Genomic DNA, 24,569 nt, shown 5'->3' with positions numbered 1-24,569 from the left:
ACTATCCAAACTTTTAAAGTAGCGAACTCACGCTGAAACCTGTGAGGTCAACAACACAGGTCAAACAAAACACACCAGTTGGCAACCTCTGATGTCTGCTGTATCGTGCGTTTGCTCCCATCTTGTCACGTGACCCTCAGACTAAGGGAGTAGGTCCTGTCATTTGCCTCACTTTACAGATGTGGAAACTTAGGCCCAGAGCAGTTCAATAGCTTAGCTTATCCAAAGTTTGAGCACCAAAGCTGAAACCTGAAGGAAGGATTTTAAAGGGCTCTCCCCCCCCCCTTATTACAAATGCATCTTTTTAGACATAACCTTTTTTTTTTATCCTAAAGATAATACTTATTACAAAAAAATAAATTACAGAAAAGTGAAAACAAAGATCACTAGTCTCAACATGCAAACATAAGCACTATTATTTGGTGCATTTCCTTCCAGGAAAAAACAACAACAACAACAACAACAACAAAACCCCTATTCACTCAACAGACGTTAAGCACCTACAATCCTATAGGTCAGGACCTGTGCTAGGAGCTGGGGATATTACAGTGAACAAGGCACAGTTCCTGCCCTCAAAAGGCTTACAGTCTAGTTCTTATTCTTTGTTCCATTATACTGGGAAGCTAGTGTTGCTATCCAAAGGAACTTCTACAAGAAACCAAAGGCTAAATAAACTGCTAGTGCATGTCTAGCGGGGCCCAAGGCTTCAGTCGGCCCCGTCCCACTTCGGCTCGCTCCCCATAAAGGCAATGACCTGGGAGGGCCGGATTCCTAGTGGAGTCGAGAGGCAGAAAGGGATAGGGCTCGAGAGTACCGCCGGACTCTCAATGCAGCCCTCAGAGGACCTGGGTCTTGGCCCTCTGTCCTCAAGGAAAGGGGTCGGCAGGGGGCAAGTGGTACGAGGCATCCAGGAAGATGACGAGGGTCCCAACGCTCGTGAAGATGATGAAGGTCCAGAGGAAAAGGCGATCCACTACCATGGCCACAAATTGCCAGTCTTCCTTCAGCTGGGGGTAGGCAGAGTAAACTGTTCCTGAGCTGCAGACCCCCAGGGAAGGTCTGCCCGCTACCCTTACCCTGTCCTACGAGCTCTGAGACAGGGGCGGGCCGTGGGACAGAGGAAAGCGAAACTGCGGGCGATGGATGGAGTGAAGAGCCAGTCGGAAAACAGGGGGCGGAACCAAAGGAGGCAAGCTTCCAATCAGAAACCAAACCGAGTGCTAGGGGCGGAGCCTGGATTGGCGGGTGGAGCCAAGGCCACCCAGGCCCTGCCCTGCTCCACCCTCATTGGACTTACCGCGTCGTGGTCCTCCTGTTCCTGCAGCTGTCGAGCGATGTAGCTGATCGAGGAAACGACCTCCCGCAGCTCGGGAGGCAGGCCCACAGCCCGGTTTGGGCCATCGATAAATCGCCGCAGGTCCGGGGCAGACAGTTCAGGCTGGAACCTGGAAGAGGCGGGACAGTTTGGCCACGCTCTAGGCTCCATCCCAATTCCCTCCTCCAACATTCTTGTCAGTTTTCGAAACGTGAGAGGGCCCTCTAGGCTCTCCCCGTCAGCGACGACCTCTCCAGTCTTCCGCAATTCCTCCCATCCCTCTACGCTTTAGTTTCCGCCTTTCCGCAAAGTAGGCGGCAGAAGGGGTACTACACTTCCCATGATGCTCAAGGGCATCTTCCGGGACCTTAGGCCGCCTGCCTCTGCACAGCCTTCTGGGAACGGTAGTTCACGCTCTCCCTTCCTTGTAGGCGACGGAGAGTAGGTACTACCTGTTGGGTTTGGGGAAGAGAAAATCGTTCGGTGGCTTCCGGATGAAATATTCATCTGTTCCTCGACCCCAGCCACTTGCTGGAGAGTCCCTGAGGGCTACAGGAGGTGGCTCCGGCATCAGGTCTCTCTCAGGTTTGGGCCTCTTCAGACCCAGGTATGGAGGGAGTTTGTGGATGAAGATCTGCTGAGTAGAAAGGCATATTGGTCGTGGGGGGCTGGGGGGGGGCGGGGCTCTCATGCTTTCAGACGGGAAGGGAAGTAGCTCACCGTCCCCAACCACCTGCCCATCCCTGCGCATGCGTGCGCGCGTCCCCCAGCTGCACAGCGAGGAAGCGCAACCACACGGCCTTAACTTAAGTGGGTTGGAGGCATCCTGTCCCGAAAACAAAGTTCCGAGGGCTTCCACCCTGACAGGACCTGACCCCGAGGATGTTTCCCTGCGACCCAGGGATGGGCAGTGTTGATGAAGCCAATAGGGGATCTAGGACATGATAATGTCAGGAGGGTAAAGTTGACTGTGCAGCCTTTCAACACCCAACTGGCCTTGGCACTTGAACACTCTACCAGGGGTTGTAGTTATCGCTCAGGTCTGTGAAGTTGGTAGGAGAGAGGAGTGGCACCTGCACAAAAAGACGAATGCTAGGACTGAGAGTTAACACTGGTTGGAGAAGGACATCTTACCTGACGGACCCAAATGGGCATTTGGTGGGTGTGGGGTGAGCGATGGTGCAGGTTGAGGACTACGACGCTAAGGATGACTGAGAAAGTGACGAGCACCATGGTGAACATGAGGTACTTGATAATGATGGGGACAGACAGGGAGGTCTCAGGAACTTTGTCTGCCAGCAGCAGCAGGAACACAGTCAGGGTCAGCAGGGCAAAGATCGAGAGCCCCATCTTCTCTCCTTGCGGGGCAGAGAGGAAGGTGGAAGGATTAGGCTTTGCCAGAAGGCGATTTCCATGGCATAATCAGTGACCATGTCTCCAGCCCACTCAAGGACAGGCTTCTGGAAGGGCCAACTGCGGGCAGATGAGTCCTACAACGATAACCTCCAGCTTGGACTCACTCTCCTACACTCCAGATTTATAGCCACCTGCCGATTTAACTTCTCCACCTGGATGTCCAAGAGACATCTCAAAATTAACCTGTCCAGAACCTAATCCCTCGACCACCAACCCCTCCCACGGCCTTTCCCACTTCAGAAGTGACAACTCCATCATTTCTGTGGCTCTCAGTCCTGCTCAACTCTCCTCCCTCTCTCTTAACCCATACCCAATCCATAGCAAACCCTACTGGTTTTCCTTTCAAAATATATCCATACAAAGTACCATTACCTCAGGTCTGAGTTATTATAAAGGCCTCCTCGGGGCGCCTGGGTGGCTCAGTTGGTTAAGCGTGTGACTTCTGCTCAGGTCATGATCTTACGGTTGGTGAGTTCGAGCCCCACCTGGGGCTCTCTGCTGTCAGCCCAGAGCCCGCTTCAGATCCTCTGTACCCGCCCCCTCCCCCCCCATCTCTGCTCCTCCCCCACTCACACGCACTGTTTCTCTCTCCTCAAAAATAAATAAACATTAAAAAATAAAGAAATTAAAAAAAAATAGAAGGCTTCCTCTTTGCTTCATTGTCTTTACCCCTGCTGACTGTTCTCAACAGAGCAGCCAGACTGATCCTGTTAAAATGGAAATCAGATACATCCCTTTCCTTCTCAGAACCTTCCAGTGGCTTCTCATCTTCTTCAGCATAAAAGCCAAAGTGTTGGGGCGCCTGGGTGGCGCAGTCGGTTAAGCGTCCGACTTCAGCCAGGTCACGATCTCGCGGTCCATGGGTTCGAGCCCCGCGTCCGGCTCTGGGCTGATGGCTCAGAGCCTGGAGCCTGTTTCCGATTCTGTGTCTCCCTCTCTCTCTGCCCCTCCCCCGTTCATGCTCTGTCTCTCTCTGTCCCAAAAATAAATACACGTTGAAAAAAAAAATTAAAAAAAAAAAATCCAAAGTGTTTAGTATGGTTGACAAGGCCTTCTGCTAACTCTCTGACCTTATCTCCTACTGTTTTCTTTCTCACTTACTTCATTCAGTCATTCTGGCTACTTCTCGAATACGCAAGGCTCACTCCCACTCCAGAGTCCGCATTCACTGCTAACTCCACCTGATACATTCTTCCCCCCAGATATCTGCCAGGGAACATTCTCTCAACCCCTTCACTCTTTGTTCAAATACTGATCCAATATTTCCTTTTTAGTGAGGCACTGGCTGACCATTCTATTCCTTAAGATTTTATTTTATTTATTTCTTAGAGAGATAGAGATAGCACGAGCAGGACAGAGACAGAGAGAGAGAGAGGGAGGGAGGGAGGGAGGGAGAGGGAGAGAGAGAGAGGGAGGGAGAAAATTGTAAGCAGGCTCCATGCTCAGCACCAAGAGCCCACCATGGGGCTTGATCCCATGACCCTGGGATCATGACCTGAGCTGAAATCAAGAGGTGGTCCCTCATCTGACTGAGCCACCAAGGCGCCCCTTAAGATTTTAAGTAATCTCTATACCCCCCCATGGGGTTTGAACTCACAACCCTGAGATCAAGAGTCACGTGCTATACCGACCGAGCCAGCCAGGCACCCCTGACCATTCTAGTTTAAATTACAACCCCTGCCCCCATTCTCATCCTCCCTAACCTCTTTTCCTACTTTATTTTCCTCTTTAGGACTTGTCTTCTCCCAGTATACACCCTAATAGATTGATTTATTTTGGTTGTTGGCTGTTTCCCCCCACTAGACCATAAACTCCAGGAGGGCAGAGATTTTTGTCTCTTTCATTCACTGAGGTAGCCCCAGTGCCTCGCACGTTGTAGATGCTCAACAAATATCATTGCACGAATGAATAGACCAACCGTTGTAGCTTTTTAAAGGAACTAAATAGCAATTTGAAGGATCTAAAAATGAAACAAAGTATATAAGGATGTGCCAGGTGGCTGATTATTCTCGGGGCATGCAACAGGCACCTCAAACTTCAAGGAAGGTATGGAAATAAATAACTTTTATGGTCTGTTCTACTTTAGTCCTATAATACTGGGTTCCAAGATTTGCCCTGCTCAGGGAGGAAGTAGAAGTTACATTTGGAAGTGTGTTCTAGAGCTGGATCATTCTCCTTCTCTAGACGGAGAACTCAATGCCAGAGAAAAGGAAAGAGTGCTTTAAATACCAGAGTTGAGGGTTTCTGTCTGTGAATCCGGCTGGCACCAGCTCTCTCTGACTGCCTAATGTCGGGCAAATGCCTTAAACTCTCTCAGCCTCTTTGTCTTCCTCCATAAAATGGGAAGACAGTTCAGTACTTATCTCACGGAGTTGTAAAGATTAGAATTGAGTTAATATATGCAACATGTTCATCATACTACCTCTAGCAAGGCTCAAAAATAGTAAAAATAATACTAATGCTTACACAGAACTTACGTGGTGCCGGGCACGGTTCTATTAACTCAATTCATCCTCAGAATAATCCTATCAGGTCGAGACAACAATTGTCCCCATTTCCAGTTCAGGAAATTGAGACCCAGAGAGAGGAAAGAATTTGCCCAAGGCTACTCTGCTGCCTCCTAGAGAAATGTCACTATTGTTTCGAAGGGGGATAGGAGGCCAAGGGATTAGTAGGTGTCTGGAAAAGAGGGGAGTGAGCTGGGGAGGATACCAGGAATGGGAGAAGGAGAAAGGAGAATTGTCTAATCCCAGGAGCTTGTTGGTCCCAAGAAGGAGATCCTAGGATTCTGAAAGGGAAGAGGCAGAAGTCACTGGATGGGGAGAAGTGGGGAGGTTGGCAGGGCCCTTCCCTCCCTTACCTGCATCTGGAGGCAGGTAGAAAACGAAGATGGCCAGGAGCGTGATGAGGATGCACGGGGCAATGACATTGACCAGGTAGAAGAGAGGCTTCCGACGAATGATGAGGTAGAAAGTGACTTCTTCCCGCTGTCCTTCCCCGCCTCCCCTCAGATCCGCCGGAGGCTGGATTCGCCGAGAAGGCTTGTGGATAATTTCCCATTGGCCATTCTCTGGGAGGAAGGAGAGGGGAAGAGAGAAGAACGGGACACAGATGTAGGACCTGACCTTACCGGTGCCAGATACAGCTTGATCCGCCACATCCTAACCCTCAGGCGGCTGATGTGATAAGGGCTAGCTGTGGACACCGGGTTGGGCAGCCCATCTCTGATAAACGTGAACAAGTCTCAGTTTTCCATATCTGCGAAACTTGTCTTGCTGACCCCACAGGGCTGTCCCGGGCATTGCTGATGGGGGGGGGGGGGTGTTGGAGAGGGGGCGGTATTTATCAGCCTGTTAGAAACCGGAAAGCATAAAGCCCATGGACGTGGGAGCCATGCCCGCTCACCAATGAAGGTCCCTTCATGAATGTACACTTCCTGCTGTTTCTGCTCGTCAGGACCCAACGCGGTCTGCAGGCTGACCTCTGAGCTGTCGTAGCTGTAAGAACTGAACACCATGGTGCAGTTCTGCCAGTCGAAGGGGAAGTAGGTGACCTGGATGGAGGGGGGGGAGTGATGTGGGGTGGGGGGGTGTCACCAGGGCTGCCAGAGAACTGTTGCGGTGGGGGGGGGGGTGCTGGGGGAGTTGGAAGGTCACAGACGAATTGGAAGGTTATTAGGGGAGGCCTTGGCCAACGGAAGCGGGATCACTGAGAAAGACTGGAAGTCAGGGACAGTGACGGGAGGAGAAGGAACAACGGAAAATCGGGCCACCTGGGTGGCTCAGTCGGTTAGGTGTCTGACTTCAGCTCAGGTCACGATCACGTGGTTTGTGGGTTCCAGCCCTGCGGCAGGCTCTGTGCTGACAGCTCAGAGCCTGGGGCCTGCTTAGATTCCGTGTCTCCCTCTCTCTCTGCCCCTCCCCCGCTCACGCTCTGTCTCGCTCTGGCTCTCTCTCAAGAATAAATAAACATTAAAAAAAAAACCACACACACAACAACGGAAAATCAGGAGGGCGGGAGAGATGTGAGGTTGAGGGCATATGGGAGGAGGGAGGGGCGTCAGCCTCTGGGGAGAAGCAAGGTTTCTGTGAGCCCTGAGCTTCCCAGGGGGAGCCCGGCCACCTCGATGCTGCAGCTGCTGCGGTAGAGGCCTGGAGGCTGCCAGCGCACGGAGCCGTCGGAGGACACAACCACGTTCAAGTCCAGAGCAACGCCAAAATTTCCGTCGTTGCTGCGGGCGAAGGGTCTTCTCAGCTGCCAGGATCAGGACCCCGCCCTCCGGAGACCCCGCCCTCCGGAGACCCCGCCCACCTCCCGGTCTTTGGGAAGGCCCTACTTGTTCAGGAGCACCACGTCCGGTAGCCACACGGATGCAGCCGCGATGCGCAGTGAATCGATGCCCTCGTGCTCCGCGGGGTCCCAGCTCAGCCTGTAGTCAGTCCACCCCTGTGGAAGCAGAGGCCGAGGGGCTGTCCGGGGCTGGAGGCTGGGAGGGGACTGGGGATGGCCGAAGGAAGCCCGGGAAGGGAGTGCCAGGGAGGGAAGCCGGCAGGCAGGGACTAGGGTTCTGGAAGTCGGGGTTCTGATCCCGGCTGCACCTTTACTGGCTGGGACCCCGTCGGCTAATTTCCCCCTCCCCCACTGAGCAGGTGGCACTAGCTAGCCACTAAAACAGTGTTTTTCAAACTACAGCTGGCGACCCTTCAGCGGGTCTGGAATCAAATAAGCGGCCCCTGGGGGCTTAGCTAAACGTCAATCTTTGGCTCAGGTCATGATCTCCCAGTTCGTGAGTTCCAGCCCCGCGTCAGGCTCTGGGCTGACCGCTCAGAGCCCGGAGACTGCTTCCGCCTCTGTGTCTCCCTCTGTCTCTCTGCCCCTCCCCTGCTTGTGCACACACACTCTCAAAAATAAATAAAAAACTTGGTGTACCCAAAGTGTGAAAAAAAAATTAGAATATGGAATGCAACTCTCATAGGAAATATATGTATTGTTTCCTGAAGCTTCCCTTTGGGTCATGTGCTCCGAGGTCGTGATTCTTAGAAATAATACTCTTACTGAGCGGGACGTTGGAGGAAATTGTAAAGGCAGCGGGACGCCCTTTCCCACCCCACGGGGTCTCCGTACCAAGTCTAAGTACACCTTTGTGCTCATCTCTTCATCCTTCTCGTTCTAGAAGGGAAAAATTTCAAGGGTAGAGGTGACGTGAATAGAGAGCAATGAAGGGGCTCGGAGGGTCAAGCTCCCTCTGGAAACCCCTCTTTTTCCGGAGGCCCACTCTCTCGGGTCCAAGCCCTGCCTCCAAGGCGCTGCCCTGGTTTGAGCCCCGCCTCTATCTCAGAAACTTCCGGCCGTCTACCCGGCCAGCCAATTCATCAACCAGTCCGCCCACCCCCGGCCCCGCCCACAGCCTGCAGTTCACCCAACCCTGCATATCTCCGGCCGCTGTGGTCTCTTGACCCGGTCCCGCACCAAGCTCCGCCCCAGCCTGCGACCCCGCCTCAAGACCCGCCCCCCAGCGCGCCATGGAGGCCCGGCTTCACTTCAGGATCCGCCCGCAGTCCGGCTCGCCGCCCTAGCCCGCCCCACCCCTGGCCTGTCCGGCGGCCACGCCCACGGTTTGTCCATTGGTCCGATTTCGACCCAATCTCGGCTCACGGCCTATCTCCCGGCATGGCCACGCCCCCAGACGCCCCCGCCCCGCCCCAGGCCACGCCCCCAGCCGTTCGGCAAGTCGGACCTCGAACCCCGGCGTGCGCCCTCACCAGGCTGATGAGCTGCGCCAGGTTGAGGCCAATGCTGACCCCGACACGGTCTCCCACCTCCCGCGCCGGCCGCACCGAGCTATCGTAGCCCGAGAAAAGCTTCTCGAGGAGCCGGCCCTCCGCCTCCGAGCCATGGGCGCCTGGAAGAGGAGGGCACTGAGTGAAGCCACCGTGCCCTGCCACGACCCCTGGTCCTGTCACTGCTCCTCTGAGGCCCGCACTTACCCGGGGCGAGCGGCGCCCCCAGCGCCCCCAGCAGCAGCAGCAGCAGCGCCCCTGAGGTCATAGCCCGGCCGCGTAGCTCAGTGACTTCGCTCCGTTCGCCAGCGCAGGGGAAGTGACGAGGCGCCCAGGAATGTGCACCTGTTGTTGGGGGGCAGCCGCCAGCCCACCCGCCCCGCCCCTGGGACTTGGTCCCGCCCCAAGCAACTGCCAATGCCCGCCACCCACAGATGACAGACAACGTGTAAATCGTTGTACAAATCGTCTTTAATTGAGAAAGCATGGAGTGGAGACCCTGTCCCCTGGGAGCAGAGCCAGGAGACGGGTGGAGCCTGAGCGGGGTCTGTGTGGGTGAGGGGAATATGCGCCCCTCTTGCAACAAGCCAGAAATAGAGCCTGAGGAAAAGTGACCAGCCTCTGAGCCCCAGCCCCTCCCTTTAGGGCCCTCTCCTCTACCCTGCCCAGGTCTGAGGCTACTCAGAGTGTCCCTCCTAGTCACTGGTGGCTTCCTGGTCTTTTCCAGGCCTGCCCCAAGCTCTCCACGCTTTTTTTGGGAAAATCTAGTCAGGCCCTTTTTGGGTACCTAAAACTTAGCTGAGGTTATAAGCTGTAAGTTAAGCAAGTTCTAGTCAGTCAGAAGCTCTGGGGGTATATGAGGTCTAGAGCCCCGAGAGGCCCTCGCCCTCCTTGGCCTGATTTGTAGGGGAGTGGGGTGGAACTTATTGCTGAACTGGGGTCTCTGCACTGGGGGATCAAGGTTGTGTCCCTCCTCTTATCCTTTTTATTCTAGACTCATTACCCTAAAGACCTCAGCTTTAAAGGGGACCTGGGAGGAATTCCTGCTGAGGTAGCTAAGTGTTCATGTCCCCCCCCAACCCAAGCACAGCCAAAACATGCCATGGTTGTGGCCCCCTGCCCATCCCAACCTCCCTACTGTGAGCCAAGGATTCCTGCCCAAACTCCTCTGCCCTTCCTCAGACTCTGTTTCCCCGGCGGGACCCCAGCTGAGTTGCAGGAGCTAGAAACTGCATGTATAAATAAGGTTAGCATTCTATAGGAAGAATCAGATTTTTAGAAAACCTAGGAAAAACAAGAAGTGTTTCTTGATTCACCAAGAAACGCATTACTAGAGAAGGTAGGAGGATGGGTCTAGAGCTTCCTCTATATGAGCATTAATATGGCTATTCAGGCCTCGTTTCCATCCTGGAGGAAAGGGCTGAGTCCTGGTCTACGTCCTAGAGCCGAGATTCAGGAGGAAGTATGGCTCCATATATATGTGTCTAGAACACCATGCTCTAGCAGTGGGTGTCTTTGGGATAAGAAAGTTAAAACTGTGGTGTTCTGGGACCGGTCCTAGTTCAGGCCAAGGCCAGCAGCTGGACAGGACTCATACCCAGCCCCTCTCTACCTGGAAACCAGGGGGTCCATCTGGGTCAAGGACAGAAGCCTGATGGATCCAGAACAGAGCCTGGCAGCATGCCAGCATTCCAGCCCAGAGCCTGAGTGCAAAAAGGGCCCTGGCTAGGGTGCCTGGTGTTCCAGAACCTGTCCAGAACAAGGCAGAAGGTGGAGGAGGGAAAAAAGGAAACTGATCCTGAGCTCCAGTAGACCTATAAATCTATGGTTCAGTGGCAATGAAAAGGGCATAGGGCTCCAGGAACTGGCTGAGCCCCGGGGTGGGGAATATTTATGTCCTGGTTCTGTCATTTTGGGAACCCGGGCGCCTTCTTGGGAAAAGGCTTTGCGGGGCTGTGAGTGTGGAAGGAAAGAAGGGATCAGCCAGGACCACTGTCAGCCTCCCCCTCTCTATACTCCCAGGCCCGAGGAGCAGGGAAGCCTGGGGAGTCACAACCAGCCCCTTGGCTCCCTCAGGATCGAGCACCGGGTGGGACCTGGCTGCTCAGGGCATGAGTGTGGCGGCACGGGTGGGGGCGGGGCCGGGAGCAGGGCTGGGAGACAGGCTGTGGCTGTGGCTGGCTCCGTGCAAGTGCCAGGAGCCTCCAGTCCACGGACTACATTTCAGGGGGCAGGGGGACTGGAAGGGGAGGTCTCAGGGACACTGTGGAGAGAAGGCTCCCGGTACATGGCCACTGTGAAGGGGAGAGAGAGCAGGAAGGAGAATTAGGCACGGAGAGACGTGGGAAGAATCAGCTTTGAAAGGGCTCCCATCCCCAACACCCGTCCTCTGGGAATCCCAACCCACAGGAGAAGGGCTCCCCAAAGTCCCGGGGGCCAGGGGCCGGAGCCTTCCTGGTTTGACCCCTCATAACAGGTGTCCTCTTTAGTACCTTAGCTGTGTGTCACTCAATGTTCACATCGAGGCCAGCACCCTCCCCCTGACATCCTTTCCTTGAGTCCATCCATACTCACCTTCCAGGAGCTTGGGCACAAAGTGGGCCGCTGCCTTGGTCTTCTTGACTCGATTTCCCTTCATGACTCGGCCCTCCTTGTCCAGGCCCAGGTACCAGGCCCGGCCAGAGCGGCGCTGGCGATAGAGAGCAGAGGCGTACAGGACGTAGTAATTCTCGAAGACGCATTCCTTAAAGCGACACTCAGCTGTGAAATGCGGCTGACGAGACGGAGAGCCAGAAAGGCACACAGAGACAGAGACAAAAAGACTTATCACTGGACAGAAGGGAGCCCTGAGAAGAAGCAGCCAGGGGGCGCCTGGGTGGCTCGGTCGGTTGAGCGTCCCGCTTCGGCTCAGGTCATGATCTCACAGCTCTCGATTTCGAGCCCCGCGTCGGGCTCTGTGCAGACAGCTCGGAGCCTGGAGCCTGCTTGGGATTCTGCGTCTCCCTCTCTCTCTCTCTCTCTCTCTCTCTGCCCCTCCCCTGCTCTCTCTCTCTAAAATAAATAAACTTAAAAAAAAAAAAAAGAACCGTCAGGATACAACCCCTGCGTTTTGGGCTGGAGGGCCAACTTCTTACTCCGTGTAGAAACTAGGAGAAAGGGGGAACGAGGGAGCATCTGGTCAGCGCCCCCCACCCCCCCACCGAGGAGGTGGGGGTGGGGCCCGGAATAAGAAGATACCTGCTCTCTACTCTCCTTCCAGCCTCTCTTGCCAGCCCCTCTCCGGGCTGAGTCTGGCGAAGTTCAGTAACCATGAAATCTGGAGGGAGTAGGATGTGCAGGAGTTCCAAGAGGCCGGAAGAGTTGGCCAAAGAGCCTGGTGGTTCTTGGGGGGCTACGCAGGCAGCAGGGATGGGAGGGACCCTAGCGGAGGTGTTCTGCGGTGGGCAGTAACAGCACATCAGCAAGAGCTGGAGGGAGAGGGAGTCCTAGCGGTAGGTAAGGCTGTAGCTGGGGAGCCCTGGCAGGGGCGGCGATCCCCTGGCCACTCGGCCTCAGTGTCTCACCGAGCTGTAGAGCAGCCCCTCGGCGTTCATGGCCATGTAGTGACCCAGCTTGGCACTCTGGATGGTGACCACACGGAGCCCCACGGGGATCAGGTTGAAGTGGGCTGGGGGTGGAGAGAGGGGGCATCAGTGTCCCGAGCCTCAGACCCCCATCCTGGCTCCCCTGCTTCCCTTGGTGGTGGTGGGGGGGGGGGGTGTCAAAGAGCCAGACGGAGAATGACAGCACTTGAAGCAGGCACAGGATGGCCACCTCCTAGCCCCGCTCTCCCCTCCCCTCCCACCCAGCAGCTGGCTTCCTCTCTCACTGAAAGAGCTGGTGTCCTCTGGGGTGCCCTGGATGGTCCCGTCAGGATTCGCCTGGAGGTAGAAACCCTGGCGGCAGAACAATTTGGTGACGATGCCTTTGAGCTGAGGCTCTGGAGAGAGAGACATTCATCTTTGAAAATGACATCTCTGTTCCCAGAAACATTCCTACACTTGGCGGGATCAGAGGAGAGAACCAGGGGAGAATGGAGGGGAGGACGCAGGTCCCAGGGCCCCAGCCCTCAGCCCCTCTAAGCACGCTCTCAGCCACCTCTCTTTGACTCGGGAGGAAGCTGGGGGGTGGGGCCCTTCTGCTTCCTCTAACCCCCAGCTTTCTGTTTAATTTATTGAAATTTATTTAAATGGCTTAATTCCTACCCTACAGCTCAACCACCAGTGGGGGAGGGGAGAAGAGTTGGAAAAGGAAGGGGGAGATCCATCCAAAGGCAGAGGGCGGAGGGCGCCAGGCTGGACCGCCGAAGGGGCAGTGTGCTTGCGGCCGCGGGGGGCGGCCAGGCGACCACGGGGTAGGGGCGCCCCCTCGGGAGTGGGGGTGGGGCTGGGGCTGACGCTGACTCAGCACCTGCTGCTGCTGCGGCTGCCGCTCGCTTGGCGCGGGCCTTGCCTTGGCCCAGTGCCGGCCTGTCTGACACTGACCCATCTGTCTGTCTGTCTGTCTGTCTGTCAGTCTGCTGGCTCGCGGGGGGCCCAGCCCTCCCCGAGGCTCAGCCTCTCCCTTTCAGCCAGGTAACCCGCCTGAGGTGGGGGACGTGGTACCAAAGCGAGGAAACCGGAGAAGGGGGCCCGGGAGCTGGCGAGGCAGGCTGAGTCACGTGGGGGCCGGGTCCCACTCAGAGGGTGGGCTGCGGACCGTACCAAGCGGAGGGCCGGCGGCGGGGGGAGGAGGGCACGAGGGGGCTGCCCCTGGGGGAGCGGGGAGCCGGCGGGAGCGGGGCCAGAGGGCCTCCTGCCAGCCGAGCCTGGACGGGGACCACGCGCTAACCCTCACAACTCTCCTTCCCCCGTCGCTTGCGCTCGGCCGACTTCCCTGTACCCCCTTGTAGGTGGTACGACCCCCCAGTCTCCCAGCGGGTCTCCAGCCCTGTACTGGGTCGGAGCTGCTGGCGCCGGAGGGTCCCCCGATCGTGTGGGAGCCCCCTTCGGAGTCGCGTAGGGGGTAATGGGGGGGGGGCCGGCTCCCCTCTCGAAGCGCAGGTCACAGAGGCGGGCGCACAGAGGGGCGGGCTGGCGAGGTAGCTGCAAGGACACCCGGGGGAGAGCTGGGGAGATTGGCGCCGCGCCAGGCAGGCTCGGCCAGCGGGAACCGAGCCAAGGCGTGGAGGGGCGGGAGAACCGGGGCGGGGGCGGGGCTGCCAGAGCTGCAGAAACCCTCGGGGTGACCCAGGCGTCCGGAACCCCCAGGCCCCTGCGCTCGGGATTGAAAGAATCGCGAGAGCCGGCACGTAGGCGGCGGACGGTGGGGGTGGGGGTGGGGACTCCTGTGTTGGGGGGGGGAGGAGTGGGGGGCCGAGCCGGAGCCGCGAGGCTTCGGAGCGCCAGACCTAGCCCCTCAAGCCTTCCCCTTGCCCTCGACAGCAAGGAGACTCGGGGGTATGGGCAAAAGAGAAGGGAAACTGAGGCACGATCTGGCAGGAGCTGTGTCGTCCTGGCCCACCCCACCTCTCACTTTCGGGGAGCCCCCCTCAGTCGGGCCCCATCCTTCGGCGTCCCTGGCCTCAACCTCCCAGACCCGGAGACCCCGCTCCAGCCACTCACCAGGGCCGCGGTCCGGCCGCGCGGGCCGCCCCCCGCACAGTCGCACCTTGGACAGAAGGATGACGAGCTGCTTCTGGCAAAGGGACTTGGTGCCGCGGGGACACACGCGCCGCTGCGCCGACACCGGCCGGCTGCCCCCGGGCTCGCGGACCTCCCGCTTCTGCCGGATCAGGCTACTGGCCAGCGCCGCCATGGCGCCCCGGGAGGAGACACCCCCAAACCGGCAGGCGCCCCCAGCGCGCTCACCGGGGCATGCTCTTGACGCTGGGGTCCCAACTCACCGCCCCACCCACTGGAGCCGAGGATAAGTCCCAGGGCCCCTGCCCCCCGCCGCCCCTCGGCCGCCAGCTCCCACCCTTGGGCCCCGTGCTAGCCCCACTGGACCCAGCAGCCTATGTATCTCTGTTGACCCCACCCTCGACTTTTGCCCCCTACTGAAAACTACCCCCTTTCCCTGTTCTCCAGTGTCCCTGTCCCCTCTTCCCTTATCCCAAAGTCAAGACCCTCAAAATTTCCAAGATGTGGTTGCAATACCCCCAAGCACCTTTCCACCCTATTTTGGGGACCCGCACTCCTGCCAAACCCACCCTTGTAATCTAAAGGGTGTGGGTCCTTAGCTTTGACTCATCCCTACTGGGGCACTGCCAATGTCAGGGAGGAACCCAACCTTGGTGTCTTTGCCACCTTCTAAGTGGGTCCCCCACTTTTTTCCCCTGAAGTCCCCCAAAACTATGTCTGGGAAAGCCCAGGCTGTCCCCCGCTCAGCGATTAGGGGTTCCCCGACCCTGTCTCTGGGCAATACCTTTTTTTCACATGGTTCCCAGCTGCTGAACCCCCTTCCTCACCTTGTTACCCCCCACTCCTTTTGAAGTCACCTCCAAATCCACCCTTCCTAGTGGGTTCACCAGGTAGGTGGTTGTCTGGAGGGCCTCTGTCACCTCGCCACAAGGAGCATCCGTTGTTTCCCGCTCCCCCCCCCCCCGGGTTGCCCCTTAATTTCCTCGGGGACAGCTGGTGCTTGTTTAGATCCCACGCCCTCCAATCCAACCAGCCCCCCGAGAGGCGTGCACCCACGTTATCACCAGTCCCCGAATGTGAACAGGCTCCCTACAAGTCAGGGCGCGTCAGAGCTTTCTGCGACAGGGCTTCCCCGGGACAGCCTATAGCACCCTCTTCCTTCCCCGACGCCCCTCAACCTGTCCTGTCTTGTTGATCCGGCGACGGGTGGCTCTGGCTCCGGTTCCAGGCTCCTCCCTCCCTGTCCCTCGCGAGCGGAGCCTCCCTCCACGCCGGGCTAGGCGCCCCAGACCCCCAGGAAGGAGGGAGGGTGTCTCCGCAGAGCGCCCTGGTCCGGCGAAGTCAGAGCCCCGGGCCTGGCGGCTGGACCCAGCAGAGCGGCGGCGGCGGCGGCGGCGGCGGCGGCAGCGGCAGTGGGGAGCTGAGGCAGCGGCGGCGACAGCGGCTCCCCCTCCTCCGAGAGCCGGCCCGGGGGCGGGGCAGGGGGCGGAGACGCCGGGAAGGAGTGGGGGGGGGGGGTGAAGCCGGGCGGGAGGAACCCCGGGGTTCCTCGGAGGCAGGGAGTGGGGACGGTCTCAGAGGCAGGCGGAGCCGAGGCAAGGCCGCACGTCTTGGGGTTCAGAGGAGGAGGGGCAAGGAGGCGACTCCACTGAGCGGATCCCTGGATGGGAGGAGAGGTTGGGCTTAAGATGGATGGAATGGCGGACGCTGGGAGAATGGAGAAGGGGACCCTACTGCCCCGGATGGGAGGGCAGAACTGAAGGGGGAAAGTGGGGGAGAGTAGGTAGAGGTGGTGGTGAGGTCTAGCCTGGGGCCGAATCCGGCCTTCTTAATCTCCGATTTTGTGTGAGCCAGATTGGTCAGTCCCTGGTCTCCGTGCCTTCTTTCTGCGTTTTGTCAGCAATATGCCCCCCTCCCCCTTCCCTATTGACTCCTAAGAGAAAAGACCATAAGAATTGGGGAAGATGGTTGCCTGAGGAAGCACCGGGCGGGGAGGGGTGCTGGCCACAGATCTGAGGAGCAGAGAGGCCAGAAGTGGGACGACCACAGGTCAGGGCCCGGGGACGGGGCAGGAGGGTGGGGAACGACCCGCGAGGAAGCCTTCTAGACTGATCTTGGGGCCCAGGACGCTCAGCCTGCCTTCCAGGCGAGGGGCCGGCGGCCCCCCACCACACCCCGCCAGCCAACAGAAGCACTTTCCACGCGGGTAGGAGCAGCGTCTTTAATGGGCCCCGCCTCCCACGCCAGCTAAGCCGCCCCCCTTGCGCGCAGCCTTGGCCTCCTCCACCGCGGCGCGCAGGGCGCGGGCAGGGTCCCCGCGGAGCCCGGCCAACGCCCCGAGCAGCCCAGCGGCGCCATCCCCCGCACGGAGCTTTCGGCCGCTCAGGAAATAGTGGGGCAGCGTCCCGGCCTCGAGCACACGGCCCAGCTCATCCAGCAGCCCGAGGCAGCAGGCGCCCGCGTTCTCCGGCCGCGCGAGATAGAGCGCGGGCAGCCGCTCGCACGCCCAGTAGAGCAACGTCCGCAGGAGGTAGGGCGCCGCGGCCCGGGTCCCGGCCACCAGCGGGCGCAGCAGCGCCTGGGCCGCCGCGTGCGCTTGCAGCAGCGGAGCGGGTATGCGCGCCTTGAGCGCCAGCTCCTGGCGGGCGAAGCAGAGCTGCCAGCCGGAGGCGCCTGGCTGCTCGCTGTGGCCGCCGGGCACCAGGTAGAAGGATGACGACTCGGAGGCCAGCGGGCCGGCCCACGAGTGGCTCCGAGCGCCCTCGGGCCAGCCGGCCACCGACACCACGGGAATCAGGTCGAAGAGCAGGAGGTGGCGCGGGGGCTCCGGCGTAGCCAGGAGGACGGTGGTGAACCCCGCGTGGCGGGCTGCGTGGACCAAGCGCGGGGCACCCGGGACCGGGCACAGGGACTCGGCGACCGCGGCCAGTGAGGCAAAGAACCACGCGGCCACCTGGGCGGGGCAAAGTGTGGGCCATGCCTCCCACCCCTCCGTCTGCTGCAGGCCTGGGCTAACGACGGCTGCTTTCGTGACGTCACCATTCAGGTTTTCCAGCGGGGTGGGAAAGCCAAGATCCATGATGCCTTGCCCAGGCGGCTCTTGCCCCGAAACGTTAGGAGGTGATTTTTCCAAAGCCACGTTTGGATCAGCCTCAGTGACAGAACCGTGCGGCTGGTCCACGGAGCTTTGCTGGCTCTTGGGACTTCCTTCACTTTCGGTTCGGTGGGTGGAATCACGTCCTCCTGGGACTGGAGGTCCTAGGCAATCCTGCCATGCCTCCCGGACCGAGGTTCCGCGTATGCGCTCTGGGAGGCACAGCCACGCGTAAGAGGAGTCCACGTCCAGTCGCAGCTCCTGCCCGGTGCCGTCTAGCGAAAACACGGGCACTAGGAGTGTAAAGCCGGCGTCGTAATGAGGTCCCCGGACGTAGGGACCTAAGGGTGCAGGTCCCAGATCCAGGGAGCCCTCGCGAATCCCGCCACGAAGCAGCAAGAGCTCCGCTTGGGGAGGAAAGCGGGGATCCCGGCGGTGAATAAGACCTACAAGAAAAGACGGGATCGGGAGGGCACGACCCAAAGCCGGGCCGGGCCGGGCCGGGCTGGGGTGGGACTGGACGGGGCGGACTGAGAGCTGCGAGCACCCGAAGGCAGGGAGAGTTACTTACCCAGCAAAGAGAAGACAAAGTCCTTGGCCCGGAGGAGGTCTGGCCCCGGCTTGGGCGCGTCACTCCAGCTTTCCTGCACACCCAGCTCCTGGATCAGCTGGGTTAGTTCCTGCAGCTGCGCCCCAGAGCAAAAGTCGATGTCCGTGAGCGGCCGGGCGGGGGCTGGGGGCGGCGGGCCCCACCAGGGCGCACTCCCCCAGACCGCGGAAGCCATGCAGCTCAATCGTTTGGGGCTAGGGGAAAACACGGACGGGAGGAAGTTTAGACGGGCCGTTCCTTTGCTCCCAAAAAGTCGCCCGCGTTCTTCTCGCTTCCCCAGGCGGAGCGAGCCCAAGCACAGTTCGTCAATGGGTCTGCAGATGGAGGGCTCTAAATTTAGTCTTGAAAACGAACCAGTAAATAAATACCTCCTCCGGCGTTGCCCTTTTCTCACACGCTGGTCCCCGCCCCCGTGGAGCGGCTCACCTGACTCAGCAGGTAAAAAGTAGCCGTTAGGCCCCTCCTGCGGGATGAAATAGTCTCCGCCACCGCCCCTTGTCTACCTCCACTCACCTATTTGGGAAGGGAAGAGGCTTGTGGCCTGCGGCTTCCCTCTCAGGGGCAGCTGCAAGGGCTGGGAAGGGAACGGATGGAAAGGTTCAACAGGTGTCTTCTTCCTGTAGCTCCTAGCGCCACGCCCCCCCATTGCGACCACACCCCCTTCTGGCGGCCGGCCTGGTGGTTCCGGGCCGGCCTCGCCTCCAGCCAGAGCTCAGTCATTCTTCCCTCTGCTGAGATCTCGCGCTGTCCTGGGGGTTGTAGTTTGTCTTCCGAGCTACCAGGGCGTTGGGGCCACGCCCCCACATCCTTTCCTGTTCCGCCGAAGTAGTGCCTGATGGAAGTTGTAGTTTCTATGGAGATCAACTGTTCGTGACTTTCGAGCCCAGGTCAGCCAGGCACAAAAAGATCCCGTGGGGTTGGGACAGAGGATGGATCTGAACAGCAGATAATAGTGGGGGACACACCCCAGAGCCCGGGGAGAAATAGGGGTCTCCGCATCCCTTGTGTGAGTAGACCTAGGAGGGTTCGTCCATGCGATCCTAACTGCGTTTTATTTTATTTTTTAAGTTTATTTTGAGAGAGAGAGAATCCCAAGCATTGTCGGTGAAGACCCCTCAATATGGGACCGGAACTCATAAACCTCGAGATCGTGACCTGAGTGGATTGGCGTGCTTACCTGACTGAGCTACCCAGGTGCCCCCCATAACTGCATTTTAGAAGAGACTGCAGCCTACGAAGGTTGCCCATGATAGAGCTGAGCCAGAGGGGTGTCGGAAAGCGGCTCGCAGCTGGGTGGGGAGGCATCTCTTTGGAGTCAGGGGTAAGCAAGAACACACAGGAGGTGACCCAGGAATACACATCTGGCTCAGGGAAGGGACCTGCATATTAATGATGCCCACCTCAGACACGAGTGAGGGCAGGGGAAAAAAAAAAAAAACACTTTGACATCTGCCAGCTCGTGTATGTACATGGAAGAGTTATCAGGACCAAAAAATCAAGTCCAGAGGAAAATCCCAGCTGGGCTGGGGCAGGGCAAGGGGAAATTATCAAGAGAAAAAATGGCTTTCAGTTACCACGGCTATCAGAGGCACAGCTTAAGTCGGGGATGAGACTAGGAGCCAGAACGAGAAGACAGAGCCACAGGAAACCAGGGACAGGCTCACAGCTCAGAGCGACCCATGGCTGGACCAGGTGCCCTCCCCTCTCCTCCCACCCGGGGGACTGGGTCTGAAGTGAGATAAGCCTGAGTCAATGGCAAGAGAATGAAGCAGAGACACCGAGAAAAATTATAGTGGCCTGTGGAGGGGACCTCTCAGAATCCAGAGCTCAATTTGGGGAGCCCAGAAATCAGGGGTTCCCAATCATTGACAAAGAGAACCCTTCTCCCTCGGCCACCTCGAGCCCCAAAACACAGCCCAGAACTGGGGAGGCAGGTTCCCATATATCTGGCTGTGACCCAAGAGACCTGATTGAGAAAACTGAGGATGAGGCTCTATCTCACAGTTTTGGGGTGATCAGGCAAAGGGGACCCCTACATCTTCCCTCCTCCCCAGAGGGTGACCTCTCACTCACACTAAAAACAACGAAGTTCTCCGGGTTCCGTGGGAGCTTTGACGATGGTGGGTTTGGGCGACTAGGGAAAGGAAAAGTTTCTCTAAACTCTAAATAAAGCACTGCCATCCATCAGGATTTTCTGTGACGATGGAAATGTTCTGAATCTGTGCCGTCCAATATAGCAGCCACCCGTGCCTATTGGGCCCTTGAAATGTAGATGCTGGGACTGAGGAACAGGATTTTACTCTTTTTGCTTTTGTTTTGCTTTCATTTTTTTAAAGTGGGGGGCTTGAACTCATGAGCCCGAGATCAAGAATTACGCGCCCCACCTAACTGTGCCAGGCGCCCCTGAAGTTTGCTTAGTTTTCGTTAAGTTACGTTTTAATCGCCATATGTGGCCAGTGGCTACTGTATCGGACAATGCAGCCTGAGGGCCTTGGGGACAATGGGTTTCGCTACGTGGCAATGCAGGAGCAGGGACAAGGCTAGCACCAGTCTTCCTGAGGCCCGTGGCTGGCCAGCGTCGGGAATGGGGCTGGGGTGGATGTCCTCAATCAGCCACACAACATTTCTCTTGTCTCTTTATTCCCAATGCACCTTTGTCCCCTCTTTTTCCAGGGTCCTCACCACACACTGATGTCCCCACTCCCTGATGGTCTCCGGTGAGTTGCTGGGTGCCTCTTGGCGAACGCGCCTGGGAGTCAGAGCTTCGCACTTGTCCCTGCCCAGCTGTCTTTGGCGGGCGTCAAAGACCACGTGCCCTACGTGGATGCCCGACCCAGGACAGTAGGGCTTCCAGTTGTTTTGGGGAGGCATAGACTTCTGGCGATAGTTCTGGCAGGCTGACGGGATGGTGCCCACGGGACGATACACCCAGTCTTGGCTGCCTGCTCGCCGGGGGGATGGCTGCAGCTCGATCAGCACGGGTACCTCTGAGAAGGTGTGCAGGTCACTGTAGACCACCTGGGGTTTGGAGGAGTAGGAGTTCTGACTCAGTGGAACAGAAATCCATGATAGGTGCTGCTCTGGACCCTCCTTCCGAGGAGCCTCCTCGGGTACAAATGACTTTGTCATTTGTGTTGTCTTTGGGGTCTGAGGTAGGCCCGAGACCTGGACAGTGTCAGTACCTAGGACAGGGCCTGGGTTCTTGTGGTGGTGGGGACTTGGGGTAAGGCACGAATCCTTGCAGAGGCCCGATCCCCCAGTAAGGCCTTGAGTCCTGGGGAGGCCATGGTCTTGGGTAAGGGCTGGGCCCTTGTGGGGGCCAGGATCTTGACTGATTCCTGGGTACTTGTGGAAGTTAGGGTCTTGGGTACGTTCTGGGCTCCTGTGAATTCCAACATCTTGTATATGGCCGCATCTCCTTTCGACTTCAGTGGCTTGTGTAAGGCCTGGATTCTTATGGAGATCAGAATCTTGAGTAAGGCCTACGCTTCTGTAGACTCCAGAATCTTGGGGAAGGCCTGGGTTCTTGTAGTCTCCTGAGTCTTGGGTAAGGCCTGAGCCCTTATGAAGGCCAGAGGTTTGGACCAAGCCTGGGCTTTTGTTGACTCCAGAGTCTTGGGCAAGGTATGGGCTCTTACGTGGGCAAGAATCTTGGGGAAGGTCTAGACTCCTAGAGACTCCCGAGTCGTTGGCATTACCTGTACTCTTATAACCTCCAGAATCTTGAGAAGGGCCTGGGCTGTTATGGAGACCAGTTGTTTGGGAGCAATCTTGACTTTTATAGAGTATAGTCTCTTGGTTTTGTTCTAGATTCCTATAGACTCCAGAGTTTTGCCTAAAGCCTGAGCTCCTCTGAATGTCAGAAGTTTGGGGAAATGGTGTGTTTTTGTGGAGGTCAGAAGGTTGGGTGAGACATGGGCTCCTAGAGATACTTCCATCTTGAATAGGACCTAGATTCTTCTGGGGGCCAGAATCTTGGGTAAGGACTAGATTCTTGGGAAGTCCAGAGTCTTGGGAAGGGCTTGGACTCTTGTAAAGATAGGGGTCTTGGGGAAGGCCTGGGGGCTTGTTCAGGCCAAGATCTTGAACAAGGCCTGGGTTCTTGTAGGGGCCTGGATTTGGGGCAAGGCCTGGGTTCCTAGGAACTCTTGAGTCTCTTGAAAGGTTTGGAGTCCTTTGGAGGTCAGAGTTTTGGTTGAGGCCCGGACTCTCGTGAAGTTCAGGGGCCTGGGGTTGGATTGGGGGTTGGAACGTCTCGGAGAGCTGGGGAGGGATGGGAAACTGGGAAGAGGGGGTGGATGGAGAAGACTTGGAGGTTGGGGGATTTTGATGGTTGGAGAGTTGACGGAGGACAAAGGATTTGGGAGGCATAAGAGGCAGAGATAGAGTGCATGGTGGAGGAATAGTGCCCAGCACGCTCTGGCCACCGGTTGGAGAATGAACGCAAGGTTGTGAAGGTATGGCATCCTTGGAGTAGACCACGCACTTGGGGTAGACTGGAGTCTGGGAGTCTGTGTGTTTCCTCTCAGAGCTGCAAGGGTGGAAGCTACAGTAAGGGAAGGTCTTGGGCTGTAGGAACTTGTCTTTGGCGTCATTTGAGATCTTCCATTCCATATTCCCCAACTCCAGGTAACCCAGTATGGACCCTGCGGAGGGCTTGGCACTGTCCCCACTATGTGGCTTCGGTGTTTGCTCCACTGCCCCAGAACTGCCCAGACCCTGCCCCTCTTGGGCCCTGGGGAGGGTGCCCGAGTCCTTTCTGGAATACCCAGAGTTCTGGGGCGGGCACACGTGGCATAAGTTCTGCTTTGCCCTGCGGGCATCGTAGACCACCTGGCCAGTGGGGAGGCCTTGGCTGAAGGGAGTCGGGGTAGAGGGAATAGGAGTTAGGATGGGGGTAGGTATGGTGGCAGAGACAGAGATAGGAATAGGGACAGGAGCGGTAGTCAGGGTCATGACCAGAGCTGAGGTGGGGACAGAGATTGAGCCAGGGGCTGGGGTAGCAGTTGGGGGAGGCACGGGGGCAGAGGCGGGAGCAGGGAGCAGGGTGTGAGGGGTGGGGGTATAGGTCACACGAGCATGGGCCGGAGGGAAGGCTGGGGCATGGGCTATTGTGTGCCCGGGACTGTGACCCAGGGAATGGGCTGAGGGGTGCTCAGGGTCATGGGCGTGGGCAGCAGTGTGCTGGGTGTGCTCAGGGGTGAGGCCTGGGGGATGTGGAGGGGCCTGGGCTGAGGCATGCTCGGGGGCAGGGGCTGGGGAGAGGATCTGGGCTTGGGGGTCGGGGTGCTCAGGAGTGAGGGCCGGGGAGGAGGGCCGGGCCTGGAGGGGGTTGTGCTCAGGGGTGTGGGCTGGGGGGAAGATCTGGGTCTGGGCCTGGGCCTGGAGGGGGTTGTGCTCAGGGGTGTGGGCTGGGGGGGAGATCTGGGTCTGGGCCTGGGCCTGGAGGGGGTTGTGCTCAGGGGTGTGGGCTGGGGGGGAGATCTGGGTCTGGGCCTGGGCCTGGAGGGGGTTGTGCTCAGGGGTGTGGGCTGGGGGGGAGATCTGGGTCTGGGCCTGGGCCTGGAGGGGGTTGTGCTCAGGGGTGTGGGCTGGGGGGGAGATCTGGGTCTGGGCCTGGGCCTGGAGGGGGTTGTGCTCAGGGGTGTGGGCTGGGGGGGAGATCTGGGTCTGGGCCTGGGCCTGGAGGGGGTTGTGCTCAGGGGTGTGGGCTGGGGGGGAGATCTGGGCCGGGGCCGGGGCCTGGGCCGAGTCGTAGTCTGGGGTCTTAGTCTCGCTCTCGGGCAAGTGGAGGGGAGCCATGTCTGCCTTGCTCATCCTGGGGAACTGGGAAGGTGTCTCGTGCCTGGAGAGGAAGGGCGCCCGGGCCTCTGAGGCTGTGACCTGAGGGGCCTCCCCGGCTCCCATCACCCCTTCCTTCCACAGTCCCCATGGCGCGTCCACAGGACCCCCTGCGTGTCCACCCCGAGGCGGCATCCAGCGGCACCCGGAGGCCTTCTCGTCTTTTGCGTCTACTCTCCAGGAGTCCAGGTGGTCGGAGCGCCCCGGCAGGAAGCGACGATGGTAGCCGGAAGAGACTCTCGAGCACAGGTTCTTGGGGTCCTCGGAGCAGCACACGCACGTGGGACGGTTGCCCACGCCTCTGGCTTGCTTGTCTGCAGGGAAATCGGGATGGGACGAGGCCCGGCTTCCTGAGGGGCCCGAGAAAGGGGGACAGGCCCACATCCCCTTGAGGCCACGCTGGGGCCCGCTCACCTTTGGGGAAGAGGTGACGGAAGAGGAGCCGCAGGTTGCTCTTCAGATGCCTCCAGAGCTGAGGGACGCGGGGAAAGGGGGAGTCCGGAAGCGCGGTGAGCCCCGAAGGCCCGCTGCCCTCCCGCCTGGGCCCCTTTGAGGCCCCCGCCCCCCGCCCCTGGTGCCCAGCCCTGCCCTGACCAGAGTCACCACGTTGATCCCCACGTTGAGCAAGATGAAGCTGCCCAGAATCAGAAGAATTGAGTCTCCGAGGTCCTGGCACTTCCTGGGGTGGGTGCCAGAGCACCCTGGCGCTCCGGGGTGGGCTCGCTGTCCCATGGCCGGGGGTCCCAGGACTGCCTGGGCCCCCTGGCCCCCACATACTCGCTAGGAGCCCGGCTCCTCTGGCGGGGGAGGGGGAGAAGGACTGAGTCATAATGGGGTCGGGCGGCTGGGGTCA

General features: G+C 58.6%; 4 protein-coding genes across 9 annotated transcripts; all 4 read right to left on the bottom strand.

The window, feature by feature from the left end:
* Positions 1–392: 392 nt before the first annotated feature.
* Positions 393–8,831, bottom strand: CHRNB1 (cholinergic receptor nicotinic beta 1 subunit). 2 transcript variants are annotated; one of them, XM_047833529.1, is made up of 11 exons: positions 8,719–8,831; positions 8,494–8,633; positions 7,856–7,900; positions 7,068–7,177; positions 6,854–6,962; positions 6,137–6,284; positions 5,592–5,801; positions 2,450–2,673; positions 1,768–1,949; positions 1,298–1,445; positions 393–1,007 (listed from the first exon to the last, which is right to left on the bottom strand). In XM_047833529.1, the coding sequence occupies exons 1-11, from the start codon at positions 8,777–8,779 to the stop codon at positions 867–869; spliced, it is 1,518 nt and encodes a 505-aa protein (XP_047689485.1). In that variant the 5' UTR covers positions 8,780–8,831; the 3' UTR covers positions 393–866. The 2 variants fall into 2 exon arrangements, with proteins under 2 accessions (XP_047689485.1, XP_047689486.1); XM_047833530.1 differs by lacking the exon at positions 8,494–8,633.
* Positions 8,832–8,964: 133 nt separating this feature from the next.
* On the bottom strand, positions 8,965–14,484 carry FGF11 (fibroblast growth factor 11). Of its 4 annotated transcripts, none has more exons than XR_007146977.1 (6): positions 14,154–14,484; positions 12,380–12,490; positions 12,075–12,178; positions 11,749–11,978; positions 11,086–11,284; positions 8,965–10,805 (listed from the first exon to the last, which is right to left on the bottom strand). XR_007146977.1 is itself a non-coding variant. In XM_047833395.1 (5 exons), exons 1-5 carry the CDS (start codon positions 14,344–14,346, stop codon positions 10,735–10,737), a joined length of 678 nt encoding a protein of 225 aa, XP_047689351.1. In that variant the 5' UTR covers positions 14,347–14,484; the 3' UTR covers positions 8,965–10,734. The 4 variants fall into 4 exon arrangements, 2 of the variants coding, with proteins under 2 accessions (XP_047689351.1, XP_047689352.1); XR_007146978.1 differs by having other exon boundaries at positions 12,380–12,446; positions 14,200–14,484; XM_047833395.1 differs by lacking the exon at positions 11,749–11,978.
* A 1,894-nt stretch (positions 14,485–16,378) lies between these two features.
* Positions 16,379–19,020, bottom strand: TMEM102 (transmembrane protein 102). 2 transcript variants are annotated; one of them, XM_047833394.1, is made up of 3 exons: positions 18,389–19,020; positions 17,837–18,069; positions 16,379–17,540 (listed from the first exon to the last, which is right to left on the bottom strand). In XM_047833394.1, exons 2-3 carry the CDS (start codon positions 18,048–18,050, stop codon positions 16,393–16,395), a joined length of 1,362 nt encoding a protein of 453 aa, XP_047689350.1. In that variant the 5' UTR covers positions 18,051–18,069; positions 18,389–19,020; the 3' UTR covers positions 16,379–16,392. The 2 variants fall into 2 exon arrangements, with proteins under 2 accessions (XP_047689350.1, XP_047689349.1); XM_047833393.1 differs by having other exon boundaries at positions 16,379–17,711; positions 18,389–19,018.
* A 1,006-nt stretch (positions 19,021–20,026) lies between these two features.
* SPEM3 (SPEM family member 3) lies at positions 20,027–24,502 on the bottom strand. The gene is given in 4 exon segments (XM_047833392.1): positions 20,027–20,592; positions 20,594–24,030; positions 24,131–24,188; positions 24,311–24,502. Coding segments are annotated over 4 exon segments (3,672 nt in total). The 5' UTR covers positions 24,449–24,502; the 3' UTR covers positions 20,027–20,553.
* Positions 24,503–24,569: the final 67 nt, after the last annotated feature.

This window comes from Prionailurus viverrinus, chromosome E1 (genome assembly GCF_022837055.1).
Source record: "Prionailurus viverrinus isolate Anna chromosome E1, UM_Priviv_1.0, whole genome shotgun sequence".
Lineage (NCBI taxonomy): Eukaryota > Metazoa > Chordata > Mammalia > Carnivora > Felidae > Prionailurus > Prionailurus viverrinus.
Note: the sequence above shows the minus strand (reverse complement) of the source record. Positions and strands in the feature narration are given on the sequence as shown.

What these genes read in the sequence shown, in the direction of transcription:
- CHRNB1 (XM_047833529.1), bottom strand. Translation starts at nt 8,779, where the DNA reads ATGACCTCAGGGGCGCTGCTGCTGCTGCTGCTGGGGGCGCTGGGGGCG. An exon ending in GGGGGCGCCGCTCGCCCCGG is followed by an intron (nt 8,634 to 8,718) that starts GTAAGTGCGGGC and finishes CTCCTCTTCCAG; the next exon opens with GCGCCCATGGCTCGGAGGCG. An exon ending in TGCCCATTTGGGTCCGTCAG is followed by an intron (nt 1,950 to 2,449) that starts GTAAGATGTCCT and finishes TCTACTCAGCAG; the next exon opens with ATCTTCATCCACAAACTCCC.
- FGF11 (XM_047833395.1), bottom strand. Translation starts at nt 14,346, where the DNA reads ATGGCGGCGCTGGCCAGTAGCCTGATCCGGCAGAAGCGGGAGGTCCGC. An exon ending in GCGGCCGGACCGCGGCCCTG is followed by an intron (nt 12,491 to 14,153) that starts GTGAGTGGCTGG and finishes CTCTCTCTCCAG; the next exon opens with AGCCTCAGCTCAAAGGCATC. An exon ending in AGAGGACACCAGCTCTTTCA is followed by an intron (nt 12,179 to 12,379) that starts GTGAGAGAGGAA and finishes CTCCACCCCCAG; the next exon opens with CCCACTTCAACCTGATCCCC.
- TMEM102 (XM_047833393.1), bottom strand. Translation starts at nt 18,050, where the DNA reads ATGGCTTCCGCGGTCTGGGGGAGTGCGCCCTGGTGGGGCCCGCCGCCC. An exon ending in CTTTGTCTTCTCTTTGCTGG is followed by an intron (nt 17,712 to 17,836) that starts GTAAGTAACTCT and finishes CTTTTCTTGTAG; the next exon opens with GTCTTATTCACCGCCGGGAT.